The sequence below is a fragment of the Rhopalosiphum maidis genome, chromosome 4 (assembly GCF_003676215.2).
Source record: "Rhopalosiphum maidis isolate BTI-1 chromosome 4, ASM367621v3, whole genome shotgun sequence".
Classification (NCBI taxonomy): domain Eukaryota; kingdom Metazoa; phylum Arthropoda; class Insecta; order Hemiptera; family Aphididae; genus Rhopalosiphum; species Rhopalosiphum maidis.
In genome coordinates, this window is record NC_040880.1 from 51786265 (window position 1) to 51806960 (window position 20696).

Genomic DNA, 20696 nt, shown 5'->3' on the forward strand with positions numbered 1-20696 from the left:
CCGGCGAGGGGTTTCACGGGACATATTCGAAATCCGACGCAAATGTACATGATATAATATGTAATGCCTGTAATAAGTATAGTGGCCGCGACAAAGGCGTGGGCGTGACTCTATATCGCGCGCGGGCATTACGACGAGCGGTTATGACACATTATTATATTACGTGAGATACGAAACACATATCGATAGGTGCCTACCACATAAAATAGGGACGCTGTACGCGGACACGTGTATTATACCACGGTTCTGCGGTACGTCCCGCGATAATATTGTATGCCGTCGATAATATTGTAACGTGACGTCGGCACCGCGGCGTATTATAATATGCACGAGGCGTATAAACGGTTTGATATATCATTTTATTATATATATATATATATATATGTACCTCTACCTGTAGTATAATATAATATATATAAATACAAAAGAATATAATGTGGGACGTGGGCATTTATATGTATTATTATTATGCGCGTACGGGAAGAAAATCTCCTTTTATAATATCGTGTGCGTGCGTGTGGTGTGCAGTGCAGGGTGCGATGGGAAAAAGAGCTGGAAAAAAAAACGGACGGCCCAGTGAAAGAGAGAGAAATATATTATAATGGTTAATATGATCGTCACATGTGTGTGTATGTGTGTGTGTGTGTGTGTGTGTGTGTGTGTGTGTGTGTGTGTGTGTAATATAAAGAACAATAAATATACGCGCGCGCGCGCGTGTGTGTATACCGTTGGCGGCGGCGGCGGCGGCCGGCTCCTTTCGGACGTGCAAAATCACAATTGGTTCGCCGCCTTTGAATGCGTGCCGCCTATGTAAACAAAATACGAACGCGCCCGCAGGGGTCGCCTCGCGCCTTTGATGTTCTGCCGCCTGACAGCTGTGCCCTCCACGGTCCACACGCACACTGCAAGTATATATATATATATACTTTATGTATATGTACTCGGTGTTTGCGATGCGTATAAGTATATATACGCACTATATATAACGCGCGTGCATACAAGTACGACGCTTGAGCGTACGCCGGCCACCACCACCGCGCGAGCGATCCGGACGAGAATTATTTTGTTTTTGCAAAATTATACAGAAAACACGAAATATGCGTGATGGAAAACACCCCCTCGCGACAGCCTCCGCCGCTGCCGACGACGATGTCGACGAATGATGCGGCGATTGACGGAAGTAGGAAATCCGGTTTTTTATAGGTATATCAAACCCGTCATGGAGTCATTATAAGGTAACTATCTGTTTTGTTCTTCTGCAGGCATAACAACGATGCTCTGGGCTCAAATCTGCCGTGGAATAATTCGAATATTCAAACCCCGGGCGATCGATCAATGGTCAATCCCACTACTTTTTTCAGTTTAAATTTTTCATCCCTTCGCTTAACTTTTTCTTAAATTAAGCGTAACTTGTAACATCAAAACATACTATGCACGTATAAACATATTTGTTTAAGATGGAAAAACGGACGTAGAGTATTTATGAAATCTAGATATCCCTCATTTATCCGGTGCCACTTCGAATGCTTAACAAATACAATATATGTTGTTACTAATAACAATATTATTTTTATTTAATTTTTCGTTTTATCCGGTGAATTTTACTAACATGGTATATACATATATATATATATTTACATTCACATACGTATTTATGTATTCATTAACGTGAATAAAAGTCCAGCAAAATTCTTATTAGGGCATGACGATTTTATAAATCATATCACAATATAATATAATATAATATAATCAAGTCGTGTTTAATATAGTTTATGTATTAATGAAATTAATAAAATAAACATGGCCAAACATTTAATAATTTGATAAATAAAAAATAAATACAAATATAAGACTAAACATATATGTTTCATGTTTAAAAATATGACGTAAGACTCAAAATGCATTTTTTTTCACATGCCCTCAACCTAATTACGTTTATGAATACATAATATACACACCTGCAGATAAATAATTGACTTGATCTGCATAACACACACACACACACACACACACACACACACACACACACACACACATACATATATATAATATATATATTATATTATAAAAGAGACACCGAGTACCTATCATTGAAGATATTCGAAAAATGTTTTATCGAGAACCGCACAATAAAAAAAAACCACGGGAGGAGACCTGTTGATGTTTCAATGTCGAAATTTTCTCGATAAAATCGGTTGTGCGTGCATGTGTGTCTGTGAGTGTGTGTGTGTATGTATGTGATGATGGACTCGAGCCAAACGCGAAATACGTATACGAAATAATAATCTGTCGGAATGTGTGGCACACAGAATCTTGCGCGTTGTGCGGTGCGACGTGTAACACGACGCCCGAGATTCGGCACGCGCAAAGGCGCGCGACCCTCGACGACCCGAAAACGATTATAATTATTATTATTGTTGTTAACGATCGCGGTCCTCCACGCACACGATATCGTGTCGATCGCGCGGGCGTTATTGATGCATAAAAGACACACACACACTCACACACACACACATTCATATACACCGCCTCAGCGGACCGCGTCAAACGAATATTTTTGGGAAACCGTTTCGAGCCGAGAGCCCGTCAAAGCAGCCGCCGACAAAACCTTATTATAATATGTACGTGTATATGTATTATATATTTTAACATATTTTATTGTACATAATGTATATTACCTACCTCGTGATATTATTATATCATTATAATTTATATATATATTTTAAATTCAGTCATCGGTGTAGTGAGCGCGTTACAAAGTGGTTAAAAACAAGTGTGGCGGAGAGGGGGTTAGATATGCAATATAATAATATGTTAATATTCGACGATTTCACTTCGATGATAGCTGACTCCTGCTGCTCAAATCCCTACACTGTAGCAGTTCGCATTGTAAATTACCACATTAAATAGTAACTCATGATGTGAAGGAGGGGTGTAGTGTTAGTGGAATCTTCGAAGAAAATTTTAAGCACCCGTATTGTATATATGGTGTGGGGGATGAAATATTAACAGTTAAAATGAGGTGGAACGACATCGCTGGAATTTTACCATACTGAACTTATATCACGCGATGCACAATTTATATCACCAACGATCAAATGATAATAATATATGATACGAGCAATACGTGATCGATGTCTGCTGTGAGTATGAAAATTTCAAAAAATTCCACAGACAGTTCTGCAATCGTTGTGGGCCGTTTTTGCAGTTCTCCGATCGCGCGCACGGTATATCATTATTATTATTATTACTTATGTATAATATACATACACTATAAAACGAGTACCCCTTTATAATTTAACACGCGGAATCGAAATATCATATTATGCGTTTCATATAATATTATGTATACACCTATAGATAGATTATAATAGACATGCCGACTGCTGTAGTTATAAGAATAATAATAACAATAATAGTATAATAGTATATATATGAAACACCGTGGTACACAGCACGTATGTCGTACATACATATAGAGAGAAGTATATACTTTAGTCTATAGCGGTCGCCGACAAGGCGGAAAAGAAAAAAAAACCTCTACAGACAAAAAGCCCCGTACACTCGTACGCATCAGCCGGTTCGTTTATACCGCCGCCGCCGCCGCCTAGCTATACACACTTTCCGTTTCTCTTGGAGATTCGTATCGACTCGGACGTACGGACGACGGTCATCAATCAGAATAAATAAATAATAATAATAAAAAAACAGTCTAGGTAAGGTATTTTAACATTATTATTATTACTAGTAAAGTATTATCTGTATTCTGTATATACGCTTAACAGTCGTACGCTATAATAATAAAATATAACAGTACACTGCTATACGTCTCCATCGTCATTCAAATTTGTGGCCGCAACTCGACGAGTTCTTCCTTAGCAAGTATATAATATAAAATATAATATTACCCAATATATTTATCATTATATTACGTTATACCGTAAAAGTATATTTATACGCATGACGGTATTACGTACGTGTATCGTATTATATTATTATTGTAATATAGTACAAACTATATACAGAGGTTGCGATCGACATTATTTACATATACGATTATTTAACGATTTTTAAAAGCGCCGTATAATTATGAAATAATAAAAAAAATTATCAATCATTAAAAATATTGTGGGAAAAATTCCTTTTCGTAGGTAATTAGAGACCAGTAGGAGCAGAAGCCGCGTAAAATACATTGTTTACCTTTTTTTTTTTTAAATCTCGACACGTATCTACAAATATTTACACAAACATACAGTTTGTTTTGTTGAGTGGCTACTGCAGCCGTCGTTGCGGTTCAAAAACTGATTTTTACGAGTTAGTTTGTCGAACGCACATACTAATTGGTACATATAATAGATTTTTTTTTTAAATATCTTTATTGTCGTTTTCGAATCATGTACGCTTAAAAATAATGTAAATATAAATTAATAATATTGTCTATTGTGTGATGAATTTTACACGGAATATTTTTGAGATAAGCCCTTAGACATTAATTATAAATCTAGTACATCAATCATGTACCGGTAACCCCAACATTTTTATGCATTATCCAAATATTTAATTTATTTTCAAACGGTTTTCAAAGCACAAGTGGTGCAAAAATAAAATGATACACTGAACGTATTTTCAAAACGATTTTGATACAACAAAGTACAAACCATAAATTGAATTATAATACTTTTTATTAAATTAAATGATATTATAATTGGCCATTTAACTTGTGAATGCGTATATATTATATCGGTCTGTGCGTGCAGTATATTTATGTTATATATATATTTTATTATACACTACAAGAATAGTGAGCGCTCGCAAGCTGGATTCAAACGCGTAATATATAAAATATTATTAATTACCATTCTGTTTACCTGATATTTATTATTGCGTGCGTTATTTACAACATGTTTACGCATTGTCTAAAATATTTATATATTTCTTTGATCTTTTACCTCGTAACGATCGCAGTGGTTAACGTATTCCTATCTACTGATATTTTTTAAATAGTTTTTAATACAAATATATTATATACACAATGATAGAATTGTTGCACTCTCAAATTTACGGTTAAAAAAAAAATTAAAACGTCCGATATGTATAATAACGATACGCTTGCAGCTGTGTTCGCGTTGCAAGACGAAATCGTTTCCATGTAATAACAATAATATCAAATACCTATTAATATATATATATATAATATAAACACACACACGCACACATACACATATATATGTAAATGGCTATACGTTAAAATTCCGATTAACAAAGTTGTCGAGACTTCGGAGATACGCGTCAAACGATATATTATTATAATTGTTATTAATTATTGTAATTTATGTAATAGAGTCGCCGCTAAAACGCATTATTAAAAATACGAGAAGGTAAATATACCTATTATAAGTCTGGATATATGTGTACATATGTGTATGTAGTAGTGTAGGTACAAGTGTGCGCGGCTATGTTCCGACGACTGGCCGCCGCGCCACTGTTTTCCGCAGAGTTCGTCGGACGAGATAAATAATAATACTTACATTTCTTTTGTATTTTACCGACGCCGATAATTACTCCAATTATGAAAAATTTCCCTCCACCCATCGTCCATCCATCCCTCACGACTACAATATTATTTTGTACATGTTTTATTCGATAACAATAATAATAATAATAATATGATAATAGTAATAATTAATCATCGGCTGCGGCGGGCAACGTCTATTGTGAACAATATAATATTATATGATTTTGCCGCCAACATCCGCTCGACGGTTCACTCGTCTACCCTCCCTCGTCATAATCATCGTGATCGACACCACACTGCGCGCGCGCGCATTTATTGTACTTTCTTCTCATACTTAATGAATGACGCGATACCATTTTCTCGTTCCCTCCGGCAGAAAAAATACTTGAAAAAAAAACCAACGATAAAAAAATGACTTTCATCATATACACATTGCAGTGGAAAAATAAATAATATGATATAGAAGAAAGAAAATCGTCTTTCATTGTGTTCCGATCTACTGATTAACACACTCGCACACGCACACGCCTGACACACTGTACAGTGCTATGCTTACATATCCGCGACCGATGACGACAATCGTGTTATTGTACAAATTGTACATGTATACATAACACATGCTGTATAGCGTTTGGTCATTTTATATGATGCATAATCATATCATCCCGCACAAACGTATAGAGCGTAGTTGGCGTGTAACTACTAACTGATAAGTGTAATAATATAATATTATTTTATTATATTATGACGAAATGTGGACGTTTGTGAATTCAAGGTTTAAAATAAAATAATATTTTTATAGTGCGACATTAGTGTGTTTCTTTTGAACGTTTAATATTACTTCGACAATTCTGGGCCCCTTCCAGTGGAGAAAAGGGATTCACAATCGATTGGCGCGATCTCGGGAACCGCCAAATATAGTCATGTGTGCGCGCGCGCTTATATACTGCACAGTGTGACGATAATACCACCTGTATAATATATATTTTATAGGTACACGGAGAAAAGAGCGTGCGGTCGGCGACTACAGCAGCAGCAGCCGGTCGACGAACAGAACGACGGCGGCGATGTCGGCTCACATCAAACAAAATTTAGATCTCCCGCTAACCCCGCGGTCGCAGAGGCTAATAGAGGACCCCCCGAACCCCACAACACGCCCCCGCCCAGTGAATACACTCTGTCCGTCGTCTCATTACGCGTACATACACGCGCACAGGCAATACACAACTGACACACGAAAACCGAGGAAAACGCATCAGACACCGATGAACATGAATAAAATATACGTTTATGTATATTATGGTGTATAGAATATTGTATTTACCCATAGGCTTGAATATCGGGGGGTTTATTAAGGGCTTAGCTTATCCAACTTAAGCATAAGTCTCCGTCCATTCCCTTAAAATTTTAAATATCATGTTCGCTTATATATCAGCATTGCCTACGATTGATTAAATTTCATACATAATATATAATATGTGCAACTGAATTACTCGATTATTCGTGGTGCAAATATATAATACATCATTGTAAACTTAAAGCCCTTATAAACATAAATCATTTAACGTGCACAATATTTATTCAGGATCTGACGACTGACGTAATGCCGATGTACCTATGCGCCAGTGAAATTATTGTACCAAGGCATAAGGCGCAAATCTTCAGTTCGAAGTTTATCATAAAACTTCAGTGTTATATTCAATTCACCGACATTGTTTCCAAGCCAAAAAATCCAAAAAAAAATATTACGGCAATTCAGATGTATAGACTTTACTACTTATACTCGATAACTTAATAACGAGCAATGACTTATGAGAACTAGTTTTATTTTTGACTGGAAAATTCGTAGGCAAATGGTTCAATAAGTATCTAAACTCTTAAGTAATATCTATATAGTAATTGAAACTTGCATAATAACGAAATTAGTTTTCAGCCATAATAATTAATGATATAGTAAACGATTATTAATTGTAGGCCGTTGGAACAAACTTAGATCACACTTTAACCAGGATTTTCCATTTTATCGCGCGCTCTGCTACATTCGTTTTCTCGGTCCAGTTTTGAACTTATAATTTTATATTATATTTTGAAATTGGAATATTTTTATTTAATACCAACAATATTATAATGTTGCTGTTTCGCGTAGGATGGTTCATTAATGTGCGGATCAAGTTTCTATTAGTCGGAATCGCGTCTTCGTTAGATATAAAGATTGCAGATGAGATTTTGATTTAGAAATCAAGTACACAAATATTCAATTACATTAATGTTATACAAAATTATGTTGTGAAACTTATTTGGTATATATTTAAAAACTGCGGGAATTCATAGAATACATACAAAACTCGGTCACTCGGATATACGTTTTTAAAATTTTTAAGAACATTATATATTTATAATTCATAAAAAATAAAACAAAATAAATACTTAAAAACAACGTGATGTAAGTATATGATGTGGTTTTGATTAAGTAAAATTCTCGTGTACTGCACGCCGTACGGAAATAATTTTCGAATTCACAATCAAATTTCGAGTACCTACCTACATATTGTGGTTAGAAATTGTAGGTCGTCGAAGTTCGCATCCGACTTAGGACGAACGAATAAATGAAAAATGACGATGATTGTGGAGTGTATTGAGACTGATCGATATTATGGGTATAATAGGCTCGTGGAAACAACAATATATATAACGTCAGTTATCGATCTACGTTAGTGTTATCTGCGTCGCGGTAACTTATAAGTTATAAATGTTATGTTGTAGTTGGGCGGATGGACGGTGGCGCGCGTGTATATGGTTTTTCGACTTTCTACGCGGTTGTCGGATTATAATAATAATAATAATAATAATAATAATAATAATAATAATAATAGTAATAATAATAACAATAATAATAATAATAACAACAATAAATAATAATAAGTAGTAAAAAGGAAGAAGAGCGGCGGCGTTTGTGTGGCGTTGGCGCGTCGGATATATCTGTTATCTTATATATGCGTGTGCGTGTATGTGTGTGTCGGTGGCGGCGCCTTTGATCCCGAGCGCGTTGCCTCTGGCCCGAAAACCGGTTGACAGTGTGTGTGAGTGTGTGTGTGTGTGTGTGTGAGTTGTGTTAGCGGGGCCGGTTAGATACTTATATACGTATATATACATATAATAAGTGTATTATACGACGGACGCGTATCTCCTCGGCCCCGGACATAATTTGTACCGTGACGCGCGGCCCGGCGGCGGCGGTTCACCGTAAAGATCTTTATATATATTATATAGATCTTAACTTATAAGTATATACATATATATTATATATATATATACACACACACACACACACACACACGCGTGCGCGCGCGAGCGCGCGTATATGTATGTCTGTTATTATAATAATAATAATGTGTATACGAGCGTGCGGCGGTGCTGCTGGCGGGCGCGACAAGCGGATTGTCGTCAAAAGTGCCGTATCTTTACATGTGTATTAAATAAGTAGTATATATGAAGTCGCTTTATTAACCGTCGATCGGCGTCATGTCTCACAAATATCCCGACTTGCCGCTGCGTGCTGATTTCCGTTGAAAAGAGCCGCGAACGGATTTTTGGAGGGAAACGAACAGCTTTTGAATTTTGCGACGCTTTGCGATGGATGAACGAAAAAAAAATAGTGCGAGCTGCAGGCGATCCACGAGAAAACAAGTGCGCACCGCACGCACTTCCGCCAGCCAGCCGGAACCGGCGGCGCCCCGTCGCGGAGACGACGCCGCTGCCGCTGCCGACGCTTTGATAGTATACAGTATGACGCTTCTCCTTCGTTCTCCCCCTGTCATCCCACGTAGTACCGTCCCGCCACTTCGTCCACTGGATCTCTTTGAGACGCACCAACGTTATTTTTAAAAATATTACCACTCTACATAATAATAATAATAATAAATAATAAATAATAACACACGACTGTATACGTACGTATGCGTCTCGATTTACTAGCAATATAATGTACATTGCACGTCATATATACATGATATACCGAGTTATTGACGATATAGTAGTAGTAATAATAATAATAATAATAATAATAAAACCATAAGTATATTAGACTTTGTATATTATAAGTAAAAGTATGCCATACCGGCACCGTCGCACCGACATCCCTCCTCGTCTCAAATGATTTACCAATATATTTTGATATATTTATACGTAAAAGAATATACCATTTCTCATACGTATACTATATATTATAAAATATTTAAAACGTTCGTTCATATACATTGCTACGATCGAAATAATTAATGTTCGACATAATTCCTACAGACATAACATAAAGTAAATATTTTTTATAACCTTATACATCCGTAAAAATACAATTCAATGTATAAAATTAAATGAATTCTCATTTTATAAAAATTGTTGGAAAATAACGTTAAAGAGATTAAATACTAAATAGTAATATTATTAATTATAATGTGAAAAATCCTAATAATTTTTTTGAATGAATTTTTACACGATTGTTTAGATTTTTGTACTAAAATATTTAATAATTACTGTAAATAAATATTGTATGGTTATATTATCATATAACTTTACTATTCTTTATTATAAGTATATTCATTTATATTTATTTTTACTGTTGTTGATTTAAAATGTAAAATATCAATGTACTGTGTATTCCATATCTATCGTATCTACACGGAATATGAATAATGCCAGATTTTCAATTAAAAGAATTATACTACGCAATGGCACTGGCTAGATAAAATTAAAATTTGTGTAACTTTCGTACAGTCATCTAGCCAGAATTTCTAGTATAATACTCAAAGATTATCTATTGACCAAAAAATACTTTCACAAATTGATAGTTGTCAAAAAATACATATAACTACTAGATATATATTAATTTTTTTCATATTCAAAATTCTAAGTAACACTAAATCATAAGATAAATAAAACTAATATTTTACATAAAATTATTTATAATTAAGCTGAATGACGTCTATTTAAAAGATTATATCAGAAAAATACATAAATAATACATACATAAAAATAATATAGTACTAGCTTAAAAAAATAAATTTATCATTTTGAAAAATTGCGTGCACATTTTTACTATATTGATAAATTCTTAATAATTTTTTAGCCAATAATACTAACGTTTTGTACCATCATTTACATAACATAAAATAATAATACACCTACAGATAAAATTAACAATAAAAAGCATAATTATTATGATTGCTGGTAATTTTATTGTTAACGTTTTAAAAATATGTATAGAATAAGCATATTTTGGTACGATTGTCGGCTTCTTTTTCTCAAAATTGAAACAAATTTATAATTTATAAAACATATCATATTTAAAGTCTTTTTAAACCGTTGTTAAAATATTCGAATATATGAATAAAGAAAGAAAGGTGAATGAAAAAATAGGATCTGCATGCATTTATTATTTAAAGTATTGTTTCCGTTCTGGAAAATTACTATTTTAAAATTTAAACAGACTAAAATTGTGATAAAATGTTGACTTTGTGTAAAACGAAGCGTCATAAAAATAAAAATAAAGTTTTGAGAAAAACTTTGCTAAAATCTAATATTTATAGATTACCAATTATTTCTTATAATACTTATACCGATCTTAGGTTTGTAATTTTGTATATCATAACACTTTTTATTAGACGAGCGCTTACTTGTGTGATATCCATGTGTGGGCGATGGTTCTCATTTAAGCATCCGGAAAAATGGCACGTGCTCTTGACGTGTCGTTATGGCCAGGCGTAGTTGAAAATCGGAAAATCCAAGGGATGAAAAAAAAAATAATAATAACAATAATAAAAATAACCCGTTAACGATGCACTATTATTATTGTATAAAATTATATTAAGTCAAAAAGTTGACGACTGTAGCTGTAAAAGTATACGCGTCGCAAATCGTCGGATATAAATTAAAAAAAAAATAATAATAATAATAATAATAATGTTATTATTATTATTGATTATATGTGCACTCGCAAAGAAAAAGAAAAAATGAGAAGAGTCGCGGTCGGTGTAATAAAAAGTAATAATATTATAATAATAATAATAATAATAATAATAATAATATAATATGACGGATGAACCGTGAATGCCAGCGTACCACTGGAACACGCGGACGTCTGGTTCGAACTGGTATAACGCGCGCGCGCGGTCATATGGGCGCGCGGAGTCTGTACACGAGACCTACCCCCTCCTCGTCCGATCGACGTCGTGTTGCGGCGGTGACGGCGGCAAATCCCTCTATACATAGGTACATAATAATATAATATTATAATGATATTGTACGTGTAAGTATATATTATTATGTAATGATATTATACGTATAAACACACACATACAACCACAAATCTGCCGGTTTGTACGACGTTTTACTTTATCACCCTGTGTACCGATTGCATTCATCGTTAATTTGTTAATATAAAACAAGGACTAGGACGTCGGAGTATATTATGATATTTGCATTTACTGTGACTGCATTCTTTAATTGAATTAATATTATTATTTCAAAGAGTCCACTTTTAAAGCTTCAAACACTTAATAGCTAAGCTCCGCGTGAAGCAATTTACTTTTACTTTAAAATTGTTCAATGGCTTTGTCGGAATCTATATTATTTTTTTGCTAGCTACCATACAAAGTAAGAAGCTTTTAACTTTATTAACAAATTTCACAAGCAATAACTTTTAAAATTGAAAATTGTCTAAGCTATTTATTTTTAAGACGAATATTGAAGCAAGTAGGCACTAGCTGATATATAATAATAAGTATATTGTAAAAAAACTCAAGCCACTAAAATATTTAAACTATTATTTAAAAAAACATATTTTATTGGAGGGTTTCATCGTCGTTAAATTAAAATTGTCTAAACTTTATACTTTTATGGTAATGGTTTTTTTATTTTATTCGAACTTAAAGAAAAATTTAATAATTTACTATTTATAGGTAGTAATATCTTTACTAATTTGTACCGAGTAAGTTTTAAGTTAAGCACAAAATAAAAAGCATAAATAATTTTCTGGAAATAAATTTCAACCATAAAAATAATAAGTAAGAAACATGCAATATAAATCTTTATGTAATCCTTCTCTTTAATATGCTTTCAAAAAATGTATTCATTGTAGTATTGTATATTACTTAGGGGCATTATTATTTATTGTAAATTTTCCTCTTTACAATAAAATTATTATTATTATTGTTCTGGTAATTTTTGTTATCGTAATGGATTAATTATATAAATATGTATTATAATTTTAATTTTTAATCGTTAAATTTGGTTAATTTTGTCGTTATGAATATAGGTATATGTTCAATAGGTAGTAGTTACATAATATTGATTTGTTTATAATGTATTTGTGTATATAAAATACAATTTTACAAAAAAAAAAAAATGTGAATAAAAAATTTAAAGATAGTTTGGTTTAATTTAATGATGTATAACACTATAACGCTATATCCAGACATAATGTTCACAAGGCTTAAGTACTCCAAGGCATAAGATGTATCTGAAACTTTTGTTAGTGCCAAACTTTAATGTTCTTGAAATATCAAAAAAATTAGTGATGAAAGCTAAACACTTCACGTGTCATAAAAAGATTAAAAAATAACCAAAAATAATAGTTATGTAATTTATTAAAAATTATAGTGTATGCGTGAAAATATAAAATTCCTTAACAATTATGTAATTGAATATCATCTTTATAAAATATCTTGAAAATCCATAATTTTCCCAGAACATCGACAAAATAATTCTTTTATTTGGAAAAATGTATTATTTTTCGTTTATTCGAATATAATTAACGACAGACGGTTAACGTGATAAATTATCTTACATACAAAAAATTTAAAATATTATTTGTTATAAATATGACGTGATTAGTAGAATGTTCATCGATAACGTTTTGTTATTGCAGTTGGATTTTTCGTATTTTTTGGGTATGAAAACCAACCTCCCTTTAGCAGTCATTATTGTGAAGAAACGAATTTCGCACGCATAATTTTATTTATATGCGACTATACAAGAAATAATTAATAAATATTATTTTATTATAATATGATAATTGTTTGAAATTTAACATTGTTCTTTTCGTTAAAGAATATTAAATTTTATTTTTATATTTATAATATTAATATTAATTTAACATTTTTGATAATCTGATTATTTACATTTAAAAGTACTTATTGAAAAGTGAATACTAGCTAATTATGATGGCAATTTTGTTAAGTATTTTTACTAATTGTACCTACTAGGTTACTACTACTACTAAAATAAAACTATTTATTAACTAATTAATATACTTACTTAACAAAGAATATATTTTAATTGTATATTTATAAAACAAATTATTTATTTATCAAAAAATAAAAATAAAAAAATATTTTTGTAGAATGTTTATTGTTTAGATAAAATATATGTTTACAGCAATAATGTTAAATTATAAACGGTAACTGTGTACCGTAGGTATATGGTATATTATATACTAAGTGTAACACATTTCTACATAATCAAAAAATGATTTGAACTAGTTGAAGCTAATTTAGAGTTTGGGTTACTTATTTGATATGACATATACAGCAATTTGTACCTATTGGATATAATAATAAAAAAAAATAAATAAAAAAATAAATCGTTATTAAAATATTATAAAACATATGATCCTTATTTATAAATTTAGTTTAAATTGGGAGTTGGGCAAGTAAAAACATTTTCTAAAAAAAATAATATATATATATATATATATATATAGAAAATAAGTTTCAATAAAAATAGCCAAAATATATTCAACGACTAGTTTTGATATCAAATTCATCTGGTGGAACGAATGAAATAAACAAAGATAAATAATTTAATGAAGTAGATATAAGTATAGGTTCATAGTTAGTTATTATAATGTTAATAATAACATATTAGTTATCAGTTTATCACGCATTATATGGTATTAACGAGTCAATTTCAAATCGGTATATATATTCTTCTGTTATACTCGTACAAGTGGTCAGATTCGATTTATCACTGTAAACAAGCCAAATACGCTATACGATTTACAAACAGCACTATTTATGAGCATTTAAAAGTAGCAGGCACGATACATTATATACGCAATTACACGATTGTCCGATTTCAAGTGCATTAAAAACACATAGATATAATATATAGAATACGAAATAAATATTGCTTATTGATTTTAGCACAAGACATTTACAGTGCAGTTTAAAGAGTGCCACTTGAATAATTTTTTTCTGTTTACTTTCGAAACGTTGGTTTTTGTTAAAAGGGTTTGTGCTTTTAAAATGATTGTATTGTTCGTTTTAAATTATATTTGTTTATGACAATGGAACTTAAATCCTAAGTAAGCACTTTGGGCGCATTAATTTATTCACTGAATACTAAATATTTTTGTTTGGATTTAAATACAAAATCTAATGCGTATGTACGATACATTTACATATTATATAAAAATAAAATAAAATATCTATATATTTGTTTTTTATTGGTTCATGAGTTTCTAGTGTTTCAACAAGTCCTGCACAATTTAAGTTAAACACTCTACTGCAAATTTAGCATATGTACCTATTCTGAAGCTTCCGGATAAAACACTGGCCACATATAATCACCCTTTTACCGGTATCCAAGTTTATTTGCTATCCATTTCTGTAAAATTACACCAGTCATTTGTTGATTTATATGTTTCATTGTTCAGAAATTAAACTGTAATTGCGAAATGAGTAATGGTATTAAAATATTTTAAAATATTGACTATTTAGTTTATTGATATACGAGAATGAATTTCTGTGTAAATAGAGTTGTTAAAAATGATATATTTACCTATATTTTTCGAAAACTATATTATTTTAGAATTATTGTATTTTATTGAACTAATATGTTTATTAATATTAATATTTATTTAATTAAAAAAGACAATATTTTTAAGGTTTTGTATAATTTAAATTAAAAATTACATTTAAGATAATTAACAAATAAAATAAAATAAAAAACACTTAATTTTATTATTAAATGTATTTCCTTAAAATAATAAAATCGCATAATTACTTGTATCATTTTTAATGAAATATTTATTAAAAACGGTACAAATAATTTATTATACGTTTTTAATTTATAAAATTTAGTTAATAAAGCATACTACAATATAGATACAGAGAATTGATTATGAAATAATTTTGAATTAACGGTGGTTATAATATCAATTACAAGTTTTGCTTTACGTATAAATTTGATTAAAATTGATTTTGTATTTTCATTTGTTAAGAATCTAATTTAGATATACATTTAATATGATACAAATTATATTAATTTATGCCTCCAGTATAATTTATTTTGCAGTAAATAGGTGATTTTTTAATAATAGTTATTAATATTTTTGCGACTCTCATAATCGTTCTTATTACTGTGTTTTAGATCTTTGGAAATATATTATCAACCATTTTCTCGGCATATATAGAGGCAATTGTATTATGTTACCTCACCATTATGATATTTTATATATTGCAGTCTATGTGCATTAATACAGTATATCTACTCTGGTTATTATATAGTTAAACGATGTGGACTTTCAAACCATTATCTTGATTAATATTACATTAGCGATATCGATACGTTAAAAGATTGAAATGGTCTACATATTATTATTGTAATATTATACCTATCATGGTTGTACACTTGTACATACTATCATTGATTATAAATAATAGTATTTATAATCAATGATATTATGCATTTTGGCGGTAGTGTGTTCGGCAGCGACGGTTGACCGCGATAAATAATAATATGTATATACTATATTATTATGTAGTATTTTATTATTGATACGTACATTGACGCATCAGCGATGGCCGTTTCATATAATAAATTACAACTAGACATTCCTCCCATTCGTCAACTGCAGGAAACTGCACGTTTGAGAGATTAAATTCGTAAGTTTATTTATCTCCGAGAGTTGTGTACAAAAGACTGACAAAACTTAGCACTTTATTGTAATATGTAAATGTATAAAATATATGTATACGCGCGTACGTGATGACTGATGGTAGATTAAATTTTGCGCGCTCGAGTTAGATAATACAATAACATGATGAATGCGTGACAGTTTTTAGTATATAACGGGAAAAAGTATAGAATTCGGGGCCTATATAAATTTTAACGAAATAATATATCGAGATTATGGTTTGAGTTGGTATATGAAATAAAAATAGCTCACTAAAGTATAAAAGGCTTGCCGCGTACACTATTTATAATATGATATATAGGCATACGGCTGTCAGTGAAATGCATTATATTTTGTTACAGGGTTTTTATCAAAGACTGGACACAAAAACCTAAGTAGGTCTGTTTTTCAAAAAAAAAAAAAAAAATAGGATGACAAAATGTTAGAGGGGTGGCCCTTTGGCCCAGTGTACGCCACTGCAGGATATTTTATACTATATAATAATATATAGTCTCTGCGATGTATTCCAATGGGCATTTATAAGTATAATACAAGTGAGCACGTTTATACGTATATGTATAGTACAATGTATTATAATAGTGTTGACAATAAATCGTATTTTAAATTGATTCTGAACGGTGCGACGAATGTATTAATCTTAAGATGATAATATGTTTTATTATTATTATTTTATTTTTGTTTTTACTTAAATGTTCGAATCTTCAACATTGACGGTGATTACTAGTAGAAAATTAAAAAATTAAATCTGATTGATACTAAGAAGGATCAAAAGTAAAAATTTCCTAGTACTTTTCGAGGTATTCGGGAAAAACTTTTAGGTTACGAAAAAATGGCACTTTTCGTACAAAATTAGTTTCTATCATAGTTGTTTTTATGTTGTAATAAAAAAATAATAACTGTAGAGCTTTGAAATTTTCACAAAATATTTATATATTATATTAGCATTTAAGATAAGCACAATCTAATTTAAAATATGTATTATTTTTTTTTTTTAGTGCTGTTTATAAATATTGCGATAACATGTTGTTTGTGACTTTATGAATATAAAAGCTTGAAATTTTAATATAAGATTTCTTACTTATAGTAATTAAACAATATCGAAAATAGGTACATAATTACAATTTTCATTTTAAACGTTTAAATGTTTAAAACAAAATGTATTAAAATCATGAATTACTTAATAAAGACCTATGTAGATTAATTAACTTAACCGTCTCCGCTTCGTTATTAGATTCAAATTAAACACATAAATTTGAGAACGACGTATACTATAACGACAACTACGCAACACTATAATATACAGCAGATCGACATTATTTTACACTATTGTATTAACTATTTATACATTTTTAATAAACCAATATATTTCACGACATATTTCGAGATTAAACATCAGAATTAAAGTTCTTGTTAAAATACGACTTGTATATTACATTAATATTTTTATTATTATTGCGTTATTTATATATGCAAAAACCATAAAAAGAAATTCAATTCATTTAGTAGTGGTTAGGTTTATTTTTTGTACGATTTATTATTTATGACTCAATATTATTGTTTATTAGAGTCACTATACAAAAATTGAAAACCAAAATATATTGGTTTAATGGGTTGTATTGTAATATAAGGTAATAGTTAATACCTGCTTTTAATTAAACCCATTTGAACATCTACATACACGATACATAATATATAAATATAAAATATAACTAATATAAGTAAATACAACTGAAAAATATTTATCACCATCGCATACCATTCTAAAATGAGCGTAATAATAGTACCAAAGGCAATAATTCAATTCACAGCTTATGTAATATTATGTGCTTATGGTGCTTGATGATGACTGTTGAGGTGTATATATCAGAGTTACACTCTCATATTGAAATATACGTCTCTAAAACGTGGTCATCTGTACAACATAATGTATTGGTAATTGAGAATGAAGACTTGATTAAAAAAAAAAAAAATTATTATACCAAATCGGCGTGCGCGCCTTGGCGCAATGGCGTAATGACAACCGCCTATATAAAAGACACATATTATTTTATATATTATAGCCGCTTTCGCGGCAAAAGAATCGCTGCGCTTTTTCTCCGTGGCGCGACCTCCGTAACATTATGTATATACCGTATAATATACACCATATTATTACAGTAATATTTATCGTTTTGTTTTGTCGTCATAAAGCGCACTGCGTTACGACGAGGGACAGGTGAATAAGATCGGCGTCGTTTCCCGCGCGGCACGCATAACATTCGAACCGGGTAGATGTATAATATATAATATATATACATATATACCTATATATGATGAAAAAATCCGATACGCGCGGGGAAAAAAAACATCACACAGGGTCTAAACACAAAAGGTAAATCGAGAGGATGGTCTAAAGAATATTTAAGATTATTACCTGTCCCGTATTCTACGTTTCTTTGTCGGCCCGTCCGCAGCATATGCCGTCTCGTCCCCGGCACTCTCCGGTAGTTAATAAAATAAATAACCCGATGACGACACTAATCCCGCAGAGAGAAGCGGCCTTTCTGGAAATAGAAGAACAATTATACGATTACGATCTCTTGTAGTCGTTGCACGCGGATTATAATAATATATTAATACCCCTTTTGAAAGGAAAAAACATAGACGCACACACAAGCATCCGTACTATATATACATATCATATATATATATAGGTACGTGTTATTATACATATATTATATTATACATTATTATATATATATATTTATATAAATCATTAATAAATGTGGTCGGTGGTTGACACGAAAACAGTCTCTTAATCAAATATATAGGTATGCCGATTGTCATCTGTGGATGCCGTTAAATGATTTCACTTAAACTTATTCTATGATAATACTTCATTACCACCTTTGTGTATATTTAATGCGAATAAAACATACATATATATATTTATATATACTTAACTGTATGAGGTTTTCACTTATCCTGCTCACTTTGAGGAATTCCATAATGCTTCTATGCCCTATGGAGTACAAAAATTGTAATAAATAGGAAAGTAAGACATTTTTTTCGGAGAAGTGTTTATATAGTATAAATATCGCATATAAATATTACTTATTAGTACTTAATTCATATATTATAGAGTCTTTACGAGTCTATATGTAGATTTTTTCCTCAAATTCATCATAATTTGTTTAATACTTGCTCCATAAAACCATAACTCTGTAAATTAAGTAAAATATAAAATCTATCATTAAGACATAATTACCGAATTACACTATATTATAGATCTATACTACTATTGTTTTAATTTTTTTTTTTTGTATTCAAGAATGAGTCTTATTTGAATTGCTTATACTATAAAATTCCATTTATTTTGTTAAAATAGATTAATTAGTGGTTAATAATTACATACATTTTTTTATACTGAAAAATGTGTTTAGTAAGAATTATTTTAAGACATTTTTTTTGTGGTGATGTTTTTGCCAGGTCGTACTGAATTATGCAGGTGTTAGGGTATGTTCAATGTTGTGTACCTACTTGAGTTGTAGACAGTTATAGTTATACATATTTTGCGTATGTGTTTATTTGTTTCTGGTAAAACTACAATATTTGAACAAAATTATTATTTCTTTATTCATGCCTAAGCCTTAAGGGCGATATGTGATTGGCCTTTATTAATTCAATTTATTATTACTTCAACTTTTTGTTGCACGGTGATGGTTGATGGATAATATTTTCCAGTACATTTGATTTTTATTAATTTATTATTTATTATTAATACTTAGATACAATGAAATTTACAAAACTAAAAATTCGTCGAAATTATTTTTCATTTTGTTTTAATTATATGTCATAATACACCTGCTTATGTTATGCGCCTATGCCCATGCCCCGTAGGTCCGCTTATGAGTAGCAATTAAAAGAAACGAACAAAAAAGTAATTACCCATTAACATAGCGTAGAATAATTATTATTATTATATTTGTTTTCGGTTAACTGACGTGCATTTTGTAATGGATAATAGTCAATTAAAAATTATTAATATTGTCATTATTTTTTTTCTCAAAGAACGTAAAAACAATTATTTTTAACAATAAAAGTATACCTTTGATATTTATAATAGGCCCGAAACATAATTAAAGTTATAATATATTATTGGAGAATGTGCTTCATGACATAGTTTCATAATAGAATATTATACCTTTTTTGGTTATTACAGTTTTTATG

At 30.7% G+C, this 20696-nt stretch overlaps 1 protein-coding gene across 1 annotated transcript in view; it reads right to left on the reverse strand.

Moving 5' to 3' along the window:
* Window positions 1-11645, reverse strand: part of LOC113556191 (palmitoleoyl-protein carboxylesterase NOTUM) — a 29331-nt gene extending 17686 nt beyond the window's left edge. The window contains exon 1 of the mRNA XM_026960998.1: window positions 11185-11645. Within this exon, the coding sequence (XP_026816799.1) occupies window positions 11185-11199 (15 nt within the window). The 5' untranslated portion in view covers window positions 11200-11645. The remainder of the gene's footprint in view (window positions 1-11184) is intronic.
* Window positions 11646-20696: the final 9051 nt, after the last annotated feature.